We start from the raw sequence: 12,984 nt of genomic DNA, 5'->3' as shown, positions 1-12,984 counted from the left end.
TAGAGGATAGATGATGTTATCACCGGGGAGGTTCAACACAACAGAATACCCTAATGAATAGAGCACAGGAGAAGAAATCTTAGGAACAAATGATTTTAGAGATTTGATTTGGCAGGCAGTTTATTTATATAGGTGGCTTAAATAAATCCTGTTTTAAGGCTAGGCTAAAAAAAAGCAATTCACTTAAGCTTAAACTTCTTAGTACTCTAGACTATTTATTGAAGAAGGAATTGGAAGAGAATTTGAATCAGTACTTATCTGATGATCAAACTTTACCTTTTCACTAGGAATAACATGGAGGAATCCTTTATGTATCAAGCCTATTGACCAATATAACCAAACTCAGGTACAAAGGACGTTATTTTGAGTAATTAGGAAGGGATGATTTCTTACTAAGGATTTGGTAAAAGAACTCCCCAGTAATCCCCAAATGGTATAGTCATGCCAGCATTAAGAAAATGTCTCCACAGTACACAGAGTTCTCTTTAGGATTCTAACATCATGTCTCTTCCAGGCCTTCACTAAGGGGCCAAGTGGGACCATGGATAAAACAGGGCATTCTCAGTGAAAAGCACTAGAGCCATGAATATAAAATAGGGGTTTTTAAGTATAGTCCTTGGATGTTAATTTATGGCCTGGCTTCAAAGACTCTGGGTGCTTTATTCTTCAAATTCTCAGTACCCTTCAATAATACAATTAGTAGGGTTATGGACAAGGAAAAGATGGAAAAAGTTTGAAAATCAAAGACAGAATGTGTGGAAGAGGGCAATGATTGATCATAAGCTGATTATATTGCTAATGTTGGTGATAAGAAAATGGCTCCCAACTTTGTGAGTACTCAGTAGATTGTAAGTAGAATACCTGATCCCCAACTACTGGAAATTAACCCAGAGAATTAGGGAGAACCCATAGTTTGCATGGAAGGGAATATTTTAAGTGAAGAAGGATATGGTATTTCTATGGAAGTTGTCTGGAATAGGTAGGCAAATGACTAAGTTATACTGGATAGAAGTGCTGCCCTTGGAGATATGAAAATTGGAAGCCAAGAATTGGATAGTCAAGTGAGCATGAAGCCTTGATTAATTTTTTGGAAAGTCAAAAGGGTGGTGAGCCTAAAGGCAATTTTGCATATAGATTGTTGTACTGGAAAGGCAGAAAGTACTGACAAATTGTTGGGTCAGGACTTTCCCCTAACTTCTGAAGGGTAGAGGATAAAGTAACCCTAATTGAATCTAATTAGTCAAATGAAGTGCTTCCTAGAGATCTTAAATGCATTTAAATTCCAGACAGTCATATTCTCATAAATTCAAGGGGGAAAGTAGGAATAATCTCAATGAGAATTCAAGCAACAGAAAAACCCATTTGTGTTTCAAACAGGATTTTATTGGAGGTTAAACACAACCCCAAAACTATCACAATGACAGACAATACTGGGAGTCTTTTTCTTTTATCTTGTTACTGGAGACTTCACTTTCAGAAAGATTTGATAAGTAATAGGTAAACAAAATATGTGATTTTGATCAAGGAGAGAAGAGAAAGTAAAAACAAATACTCACTATAGACTTTTTATTGCCACTTGAAGATTTGCAACCTGCTAGACAAGGTGACATGTAAGTTACTCCATTGGCTCCACAGACAGGTTCCCAGTGACTTTCATCACAATTGCAGTCTGAGTTGCAATAAGAAAGTGGTACATTTATGTGAGATGCCACTGGATTATTTCTGGAAATATAAGGTAGACATATATCAAAAAGAGAGCGAGAGAGAAAGAAGAAGGAGAAATAGGAGAAGGAGGGAAGAGAGGAGAGAAGAGAAAGGAAGGGTAGAGTAGGAAAGGGAAGCAAAGGGAAGGGAGGAAGAGAGGAGGGCACGAGGGGAGAGGGAGAAGGATGAGGAGGGCAGGGAAGGAGAAAGCAGAGGAGGGCAGAAGAGAAACAAGGAAAACAGTTGGGCTTTAACCAGAGAAATTTGATGAATGATGATGCAAAAATGGCATTTTTAATACTGCTTATTAACTTAACACATACCCCCATCTTCACCCAGACATAATTTATGACCTAGAAAAAGTAAAACGTAAAGAAAAAAAAAGATCAATAAGACTTAGATAGGAGATCTTTGTGATCCTACCAAGAAATTATTCATTAAACAAGTCACTTCATTTTTCTGAGACTCAGTTTCTCTTCAGTAAGGCGATAAATTAAAGTTCTCCCCAGCTTACTATAAAGTCCCATGAATCTGTTAGTGTTACTTAGTTTGAATTTTAAAATCTATACTTCAACTACATAAGAAAATAATTCAATATGGTCAAAGCAGAACTCCTAAGGATCAATTTTTAAAAATCAAGAATAAAATCACTCGAAAAAGACAAGAAAAACTCCATATAATTTTTAAATGCAATGACAACATGCTTTAAAATGATGGACTATAAAACATGGTTGTATTTATAAGATATAATTTCATAACATGGCTAAAATTATAAAATGGATTATTTGTATAATTCAATTTTCTGCTTATAGATTTTTAAAATTATGCTTTTGGTTTTGATAAAAATCTTGATAACATTTGAGAATTGATGAATTATCTTTGAATAAGATACTTGTGACTACTCTTCCTAAAACAGTTTTGCCATTTGTAAGTCAGAGATAATAACATCAATCGCATAGGGACTTTTTGGAAAAAAAAATTAATAAGGAAGTTCTCAAGTTTTTATTCTCAGTAGCCCTTCATAGTATTGAGGACCCCAAAGGTTTTTTGTTCAAGTGGGTTATATGTATTGGTATTGGTATATATAGACTCTAATTAGAAATTATAGTACAAATGTTTAATACATGAGAATACACAAGTACACATCATTAGCCACCAGACTGATGTTATCATTACATTATTGTAGCCTTAGAAAATATCACTTTACACTCATGAGAAAATGAGAATAAGAAAGACAAATACCATTCTGGTATTATTATAAAAATAGTTTAGAATCTGCTGAGACTTCAATCAGGTCTCAGGGACTCCTATTGACCCTCAGGCCACATTCAAAGAAACTCTGCACTTATTTATATGTTAAAAAGTTAGTTCTGTTACTAGCACTTCATAAATGTTGAATACATCTATTCTATTATTTACTATGATTAAACTATGATTTTCATGAAGGCAGCGATGTATCCTATAAACCTTCTTGATCTTTAAGGAGGCACTCAGTAAAATTACTGAAGGAAAATAATCCCACACAATTCCAGCTGCTTTCTTTTGAATAGATAGCACAGTTAGTATACATGCTTTTAAGAAACTGGCTTTAGGCTAACGCATATCTGACAACTTGGGAGCCCTTAGAACTACTGATGTGATATAGCATCAGTCTGGAGTCATTGTGTGACTTCAAATAAGTTATGGTTCCTCTGGGTCTCAACTAATAAATTAAGAGGATTTAAGAGGTTTGAGCTTCATGATCTCTAAGGTTCTTTTTTTTAAATATTTTTTAAGTGTTTATTTATTTTGAGAGACAGAGTGGTGGGGGGGAGGCAGAGAGAGAGGGACACACAGAATCCAAACCAGGGTCCAGGCTACGAGCTGTCAGCACAGAGCCCGATGCAGGGCTCAAACCCACAAAGCATGGGATCACGACCTGGGCTGAAGTCGGACGCTTAACCGACTGAGCCTCCCAGGTGCCCCTCTAAGGTTCTTTTACCTCAAAAGTTCAATGTTCTAGAATGTATTATGATGAGTGAAATACATCAGTCACAGAAAGACAAATATCGTATGATTTCACTCATGTGAAGTTTAAGAAGCAAAACAGTTTAGCATAGGGGAAGGGAAGGAAAAATAAGATACAAACAGAAAGGGAGGCAAACCACAAGAGACTTTTAAATACAGAGAACAAACTGAGGGTTGCTGGAGGGGGTGTTGGGTAGGAGGATGGGCTAAATGGGTGAATAGGCATTAGGGGTTCCAACTTACTCTGACGAGCATTGGGTGCTACATGTAAGTGATAAATCACTAAATTCTACTCCTGAAACCATTATTACACTATATGTTAACTAGCTTGGAATAAAAAAAATTCAATGTTCTAAGTACTCTGTATTTACCAGAGTGGATAATGCTGGGTGGATAGGAGTAATTACCAACAGTCAGGACTAGGAGGAAGCAGAGAGATAATTCAAGACCAGGTTGACAAGTATCTAAGAATAGGATGGTGTTTAGGTAAGCAGTTGTGGGGAAATTTGACAAGTTCAAACTGACACCTCATGAGATCGAGACTTTAGAAGCTCAGAGCCAGCACTACGTAGCACAGTTATACAAGCATAATCCAAAGATCTTTCCTTGTTGTCTGAATGTGAACCTTTCCAAGCTTAAATTCATGGCTATATTCTGGAGATTATAAGAAATCTACACCAGAATCCTGCCCCTAATTTGGGGTAGAGACTGGCGTACTGGGAATACTTCAGATAATACTACAAAGTAAAGGTTTTCCCAGGTCTAATATACAATCATATATAGGATATTTATTAATTCTACTGCTAATAAAGATAATATCATAAGAAACAGTATTAGCTTGCAGAAAAGGAGAATTCAATACAATGTAAGGAAGTAGACTTAAGTAGAAAGTCTACGACTTAAGTAGAAAGCCAATAGCCCTGCATGGAGGTAGGAGACCCAGTGTACCACGTGGGAGAAACAAAAATAACTTCTTGATGCCAGTGCTGGGGATTTGGGTCCCCCTATAGCAAAAGTCGGGGACTGAGAATATTTGAATATCTGAACAGATGGTTTCTATGAGGGAGTTTCTTCTGGAAAACAGCAACAAAATATCACCTGCCTATGAGACTTGTATTCTACCATCTAAATCCTTTACACCTCCTCAAAATGAAGAGTTCCAATCCTTAAAAACTCATTCTAAATTTGTCTATCACTTTAAAATAAAATAGATAGTTGTTAAACATTACAGTTAACTGTAGATAAGAATTTTTCAGTCACTTTTGGAAAATGTTATTTATATTCCTCTTATAATGCATCCAAAATTGTAGTGGTTAAGACTAAAAGTTTTGGAGTCAAAACTCCCCAATTTAAGTCAGAATCTTAACATTGCTAGTCTTGTAATATGTGTATTTCTCTACACCCTGCTTTCCCTATCTATAAAATGAGGGTAAAAGTACCTGTCAGTCATTATAAACAAGCTCAAAAGATAACTATTATTATTACAACTTAGGTAGTTTTTCTTTTAGGAAGGAATAAAAGGAGGACTTTTTGAGATTTTAGGAAGTGGAGGTTTTAAGAATTTGTAAATTGAAATTTCAATTAAAAAAAGTTTATCTAAGATTGTTATCTTCCCTGTTTTACTTATAGTCTTTTACATTGTATAATTTATACATTGCGCAATTAATATATTGACATATACAAACCCATCATAGGTCAATGTTAGGCCAGCAACTGATTTGCTTTCACAAATTACTGCAAAGTTGAATTGTTGAAATATGAGGGCCAATGCACTGGTACAAAATGATAATTTGGCAATTCCAAGCAAGCTAAGTTTGAATTTTTTAATGATATATCCTCCTGTAAATATTCCAGTTGCAACAGTTGGTAAGGTTATGGTTCCTAGAAATAAGAGAAAAAAATTGTTGTTATATAAATATGGTTATTCCGAAATGTGTTATAATATGAAACACAGAGTACATCAACCAAATGTATCCCATCTTACGACTTAAGTAGAAAGCCAATAGCCCTGCATGGAGGTAGGAGACCCAGTGTAGCACATGGGAGAAACAAAAATAACTTCTTGATGCCAGTGCTGGGAATTTGGGTCCCCCTATAGCAAAAGTTGGGGACTGAGAATGTTTGAATATCTGAACAGATGGTTTCTATGAGGGAGTTTCTTCTGGAAAACAGCAACAAAATATCACCTGCCTATGAGACTTGTATTCTACCATCTAAATCCTTTACACCTCCTCAAAATGAAGAGTTCCAATCCTTAAAAACTCATTCTAAATTTGTCTATCACTTTAAAATTAAATACTAGAATTAATATCTCTTCTTTATTCATCCCAACACACATATACCCTAAAATGATAAATGGGCCTAAATATGGTATTAAAAATGACCCCTATTATAACTTTTCCATGTCATTGTCCTGCAAGAGTTATTAAAAGTAAAGATCCCTCTAACAACAACAACAACAACAAACAACAACAAACAACAACAACAACAACAACAACAACAACAACAACAACATAATTCAGGCTGGGAACCTTACTGGGAGTCAAACTCAACTTTTACCATTTAAACTTTTACCTTAAGTTCAATAAAAGTATTGAACATAATTATCATTTTCTTGTTTACTTATGACCTACTCACATGCCACTTGAGACGTTCAGTTTAATTTATCAAATATTTACTGAGTTTCTACAATGTGCTGAGTACTGTACTAGGTAATGTACTGCTCTTAAAAATCTAATATTGGGGCACGTGGGTGGTTCAGTCAGTTGAGGTCTGACTCTTGATTTCAGCTCAGGTCATGACCCCAAGGTGGAGGGATTGAGCCCTGTGTTGGGCTCTGCACTGAGCATGAAGACTGCTTAGGATTCTCTTTCTCCCTCTCTCTCTGCTCCTCTCCCCAACTCATGCTCTCTCTCTCTCTTTCCAAAAATTAATAAATAAATAAAATAATAGTAATCTCATTTTATACTGGTGGTGAGGGAAGAATTATATAAGAAAACCTTTTCTTCAAAAGCAATCTCAATATGTCACTAGAAACAGATATTATAGCAAAATAACTCATAAAATATGATACTTGTTTGAGTTATGTAGACATCAGTGACGTGTCTGTTTTCTCTTTCCTATTTTTTGTAGGTAGCTGAGTTCTGATTTAAAGTCAACGAATTATGAAATTATGATTACATTACAAAAGGATTTGTCTCAGGATCTCAACACTAAACTATAAAATTCAATTATACAGATACTATATCTAAATAGTCCATTCACGTGCAACTTTTCTTCTAGGAATTCATCTTCTCAAAAATAGCATGATATGTGACTTCAAATGCAGAACAATGATGACACCATGAGACAGACAAATTCAACAAGATTTGCAAAAAAATAATTAGAAATTATACTTACTAAAATATAAAATTGCCTTCACAACGAAATGTCACTTGAAACTCAATTACTTGGTAGTATATAGCTTATCAAACAAACATAAATAACGTGTCTTACCAAGAAAAACGTTAGCCTCAGATGCTGACTGACCATACTGTTGCTCTATGTATTTGAAGACATAAGTAATAGCACCAATATGGCTGCTGGAAAGTAGCAATGATGAAAACAGTAATATAACATATAGGGGATTGGTAAGGATGCTTTTCAAGGACTGGAAAAAATCTATAAAATTATAAAGATAAGATATTACAATGCAGCTTAAGTATACATTAATATCTTAATTTTGTAAATATAAAAGTTATATAAGATTGAAAATTACTTAAATATATAACATAGAAAATCAGAGTACCCTGCAATTCTACTGTCAACAGTTTTTATATTTTCCTTCATTTTTCCATATGTTCATTAATATCTATTCAATTAGTTTATTTTACCCCAAAGTGAAATCATACATACATGCTGTTTTGCAACCTGCTCAGTTCACTTCATATTTGGTTATTCTTAGCACTCTACCATACAACTGCATGTATCATTAATTAATTTATTCATTCATTCAACAAATATTTGGTTTTCAACTGGGTCCCAGGCAATATGCTAGGTGCTCAAGAAACAAAAGTGAATAGACATGCAATGTCTCTTATTTGTTAGCACTTAGTATTAATTTTTATGTTAATAATACAATTATTAAGTAGAATTTTACTTTTAAGTAGAAAGTTCACAGAAATGAGAAGACCAAAGTTAAAAAATTATAAAGTTCTATTTAATGCAGGACTCAGATCTGTTTCTTGGTATGCAACTTTTCTGCTTTAAAATACTATATAGTATTATAAATCACCTTTCTTGTGGTACAAGGAGAAGAGATAATGTTGTGTCTCAGGTGACATTATTACAATAATAGTAGAACAATCTGTGCCTACAAACAAGTGTGTGAAAAATTCATAACTTCTGTCCATGGCATGAATTTTGTAGTCTGGGTCTATAATTAGAGGGGTGACTAATTGTAACGGATGTTAAAAGTGGAAGGACTTTCTTAGAAATAATTGTAGTAAGTGTTAGAGTCTAGCAAGACAGGACCAGGTATGGTTATCTAGAGATGGATGATGTGGACCTTGAAACATCTCGTTCTATACGTCTCTAAAAGTTTCCATCAAACAGAGTCAGAACTATGCTTTCTGCCCAGTGGCAACTAAGAAATAGTTTCGTCTACTTTCATTTGAAATTAACAATTCCAAATTGACTATAAATGTGAAATACTTACCAGTTATATTTTCACTAATATTTTGCCCATGGTTGGTCACATTAGCTATTTGACTCCTTTTCTCATTTGTTTTGAGGAAATGCGAAGATCCTAAATCTTTACTTTCTTTCTGTGGTTTATCCAGATTTTGGGGAAGGAAAAAGAATGGAATGGAGGACATAATGGATAATAGTCCAGCCACAAGGAAACCAAGCCACCAAGCACCAACCCAACGAGAGTCCTTAGGAGTAATTCTGATACTGCCTAGAATAAAGAATTACAAGTAGCCAGTCAAAAAATCATTTTTTTTAATTTTTTTTTCAACGTTTATTTATTTTTGGGACAGAGAGAGACAGAACATGAACGGGGGAGGGGCAGAGAGAGAGGGAGACACAGAATCGGAAACAGGCTCCAGGCTCTGAGCCATCAGCCCAGAGCCTGACGCGGGGCTCGAACTCCCGGACCGCGAGATCGTGACCTGGCTGAAGTCGGATGCTTAACCGACTGCGCCACCCAGGCGCCCCTCAAAAAATCATTTTGAAATGCAATAAATTCTGAGCAATAATAATGACTGCTGCCCTTCGTAGATACAGAAATTAAACTCTATTACATCAATTCTGAGACACTATTTTTTTAATTTTGTTCACACTTCATCACACAAATAGTCAGTAAAGAACTACTGAAAAAGTGGATTCAGTATTTGGAAGGATCATGTCCTGTACTTGAAAAGTATTATTATGTTACCTTGTTCTTATTATACTTACTGAGATCTACATATCCAATATCCACGTACATTTTAGCAAACAGAGATCCCTGTATAAAGCCAATGATTGGACCAATCATTGATATTGCATGCAAAGTACCTAAAAAATATTATAAAACAATTTTATCAGATGCCAATAATAAAATTATACAAGTCTCCAAAGAATTTTTTAGTAAGTAAAAAATGAATTTAGGAACACTATTATTTCAAGGGTGGACCCAGGGAAAGTAATCATAAAATCTAATATTTTATGTACATTACCTAAATAAAAAGAAGAATGTCCTGTTTCAGCAAAATCATCAATATAAGAAATCCCCAAGGGGACTATGGGGGTTTCCCCAATTCCACGGAGCATATTACCCAGTAGTACATATATCCATAGATATGATCCAGATTCCTTTTCACAACCTATGCAGACAAGAGTGTTTTATTTTAAATATTAATTTTAGCATTTATATAAGAAACTCAACTGCTTTAATCCCTTAATTATTCCATTTAAGATTTTTTTTTTCAAATTATAAGACTGATTCATAGTTACTTTACAAAATTTGACAATATAGGAAAGCAAAAAGTAAACAAGTAAAAACTAAGTTATCTATAATCCCACCACATGCAGAGAGCTACTTCTCATGTGTGCATGTATCTTCCACATTTTCAGTTCACATAAAAATATGCATAATATTTATGTACATTATATTTTTAAATGTCCAGATCATATTATAATCTCCTTTTACACTTAACACCATGTTATGTCAATTTCCCCATGTTTTTAAGATTTCTTTTATATCAGGGTTTAATGACTGCATGGTGGTGTGCTGAGTAAGTTTTGCAACTTAATTAATTAATTAATTAATCCCTTACTTTTTACTCACAAAATATTTTGAAGTTTTCATTCTGTTAAACAGGTATGCCGTAGCTAGAACTGTAAATAAATCCGGTCACATTCCAGATTATTTCTTTAAGATAAGTCAGTAAAAGTAGAATTGCTGATTTAAGCATGTATGTTCTTTACTATATTGAAAATTAACTTTCAAAAATCTAGAAATTTATATACTCCCAGCAATGCATAAATGTTTTTCCCTCTATATCATTTCTTTTTATTTTTAATAAAAACAGGTAGAAAAATATTTTTTGAAATGTTTTCCTAATAAGTAGAAACACCCAATAGGCAAAAAAAATTATAACTATAATTTACAATTTGTGTCTTAATAGGTAAAAATAATCTTTAATTGGTGTAATAATTGTGTTTCTCCTAAGGAGTAAAGTTGCATTTTTAACATATTTATACCACTTTCCTAATTTAAATGTATATATTCTTTGCCAATTTCCTACTGAAATATTCTTTTTTTAAAATTTTTTTAATGTTTTTTATTTTTGAGTGAGAGAAAGAGACAGAGACAGAGCATGAGAGGCAGAGGGGCAGAAAGAGAAGGAGACACAGAATCCGAAGCAGGCTCCAGGCTCTGAGCTGTCAGCACAGAGCCCGACGTAGGGCTTGAACTCACAGACTGCAAGATCATGACCTGAGCCAAAGTCGGAGGCCCAACTGACTGTCACCCACATGCCCCAAAATATTCTTCTTTTCTTATTACTTCTAAAAGCTTCTTATATATAACATATATTAGCATGGTTTTGTCATATATACATAATAATGCAAATACTTTTCCTATTTTTAACCACTTTTGCTAATAAATCTCATAATAATTTTCACAGATATAATTAAATTGACCAGTTATAGAATTAGTGACATTATCAATTCTTACCTTTTTCTACTATCTTAGGTGATGTACTATTGAGTAAAAAATTTTCACTAATTGAACAGGTTGAAAAGCTTGTTGTTAAATTTTCTGATGGATTGACAAGACTTTCTTTAGAATACCTGTAACTGTAAGAATATCACCAGATTTAAAGCTTTGCTTATCTACTGAATAGTTTCACTTTCCCAGAAATACAGATAAATTTTCCCACTTTATTTGCACTGTTTTTTTTTTTTTTCTCTAAGTTATCAGAATCCCTTTTGTGAATTTCCCAGCTTGTATTTTAGGGGAAGAAATGGGTACAAATGAATGGGAATGCCCACTAAGAAATATTATTCAATACTCCCCAGGAAAGGAGGATTATCATTCTAGGAGTGCTTGTATTCTGTTCAAGAGGTACAATATCTTGGTTTCATGCTTTGTTAAAAAACGAAACAAAAAAATCCCCTGCTAACTATACCTATCCACCCATTTGAATTATCCTCAAGTGGTCCCAATCTAAACCTCCTGATAAACTTTCTGATAACATTTAGTAAACTTTAGTGTTTTACAAGTCAATCTATAATGCATACCCGTTCATCTATATATTTTATCAATACCTGTCTGATCTTCTGTCACAGATATTCATACTCCCATCTCCCCCCTCCACACTCAAATGTCTGACTACAAAACTTAGTTTTAAAAAATTCTAGTCTATTTCAATTGAGTGAGGAAGAACTTAATAAGAACAACAGAGATGGAGCTAGTATAGGGACAGTGTTGATCCAAAAATACTGAGGTGTCCTGTGAGCTCCAAGGGCAGCCTACTGCAGGCCGGGCTTTATGCTCAGCTCCAGGGAACTAGAAATAAAACACACAGCTTTTGTACCGAGGGCATTTTATTCTCTATTAGATAAACATATACAATAAAAGACATGATAATTTTAATATAATAGGTCCTGAGTTGTCATAAAGGAAAAGGGGATGATCAGCTTTCCTCTGAGGTGGGGAAGGTGGTAAACTAAAGAAGAATTCACAATGAAGAGGACATGCAAGATAAACCTTAAAAAAGGATAGGAGCTCAACAGTTAGACAAAGAAGGAAGATTATGCAAGGCTATAGAAACACCATGCACAAAGATATAACATTATCATGCATGGCACATGGGGGAACACCACAAGCCTTGAGTATGATTCTCCACTCTGGGGAGCAGTGTAAGATGAAGCTAGAAAGATAGTCAGGTTATATGTAAATGAGTTTGGATATTAATCCATAGGCAAGAGGCATTCAACATTTCAACTATGACCAACAGTAAGAAACACATTTTGCATCACAACAACATATACATATGTGTGCGTGCACACACATACACACAAATATATATATATAATCAAAATAAAAGTTTCATAGAACAATATTTGCTCTCATACTGTATATTCTTCTATTTTATTCTATCCTATCCTCTCAAAAATTGTTGGTTTCAATAATCTGAATTGGTCCCCTAGTGGGTCAGAATCTGAAGCTTGAAAAACACTGCTGTAGGAAATTGGGAATTTTAAGCAGGAATAAAATAATTAGATTTGTGTTTGAGAATGAAAAGTATGGAATATGAGTTATAATGGAGTTGAGACTGAAGGCAACAACTCTAGGCCCGAGATGTGGGAAGCTTAAGTTAGGTTAGGAAAAATAGGGATGAAAGGAGACAATCTGACACATTGGAAGTAGAATAAGGAAGATTTGGTGGCCACTTGTCATCTGTGTCAAAACAGAGAATCTAGAATGGGCCCCTTGACTTTGGTTTGAGTTCCACTGTGGTTAAATTAATCAATATTGAGAGAGTGAATGTGAAAAATCTGAACTGGTTTTGACACAAGGATGAATTTAGTTTTGAATATATGAATGGGAAATTCTTATCGGATGTTAGGCTGGAGATACCCATGAAGTGGTTGACTATATAGAGACTAAGTGTAAGAAAAAATTAATGTATATATGTGATTGATACGTATAATGCACACACTTCATACAAAAAATCCAGAATGAAAAATGAAGAAGACTGAAAAGGGAGGTTAGGGGATACTGACATTATGGTGTCAGCAACA

General features: G+C 34.3%; 1 protein-coding gene across 5 annotated transcripts in view; it reads right to left on the bottom strand.

Moving 5' to 3' along the window:
* LOC101088850 (solute carrier organic anion transporter family member 1B3) overlaps positions 1 to 12,984 on the bottom strand; it is a 79,557-nt gene that overhangs the window by 19,770 nt on the left and 46,803 nt on the right. For all 5 annotated transcript variants that reach the window (XM_045061487.1, XM_019834642.2, XM_045061485.1 and 2 more), the window contains 7 exons: positions 10,913 to 11,034; positions 9,411 to 9,557; positions 9,151 to 9,249; positions 8,408 to 8,650; positions 7,207 to 7,371; positions 5,397 to 5,592; positions 1,557 to 1,722 (listed from right to left, as the gene is read on the bottom strand). In XM_045061487.1, coding sequence (XP_044917422.1) covers positions 1,557 to 1,722; positions 5,397 to 5,592; positions 7,207 to 7,371; positions 8,408 to 8,650; positions 9,151 to 9,249; positions 9,411 to 9,557; positions 10,913 to 11,034 — 1,138 coding nt within the window. The remainder of the gene's footprint in view (positions 1 to 1,556; positions 1,723 to 5,396; positions 5,593 to 7,206; positions 7,372 to 8,407; positions 8,651 to 9,150; positions 9,250 to 9,410; positions 9,558 to 10,912; positions 11,035 to 12,984) is intronic.

The sequence above is a fragment of the Felis catus genome, chromosome B4 (genome assembly GCF_018350175.1).
Source record: "Felis catus isolate Fca126 chromosome B4, F.catus_Fca126_mat1.0, whole genome shotgun sequence".
Classification (NCBI taxonomy): Eukaryota; Metazoa; Chordata; class Mammalia; order Carnivora; family Felidae; genus Felis; species Felis catus.
This window is presented reverse-complemented; position numbering and strand designations above follow the sequence as displayed.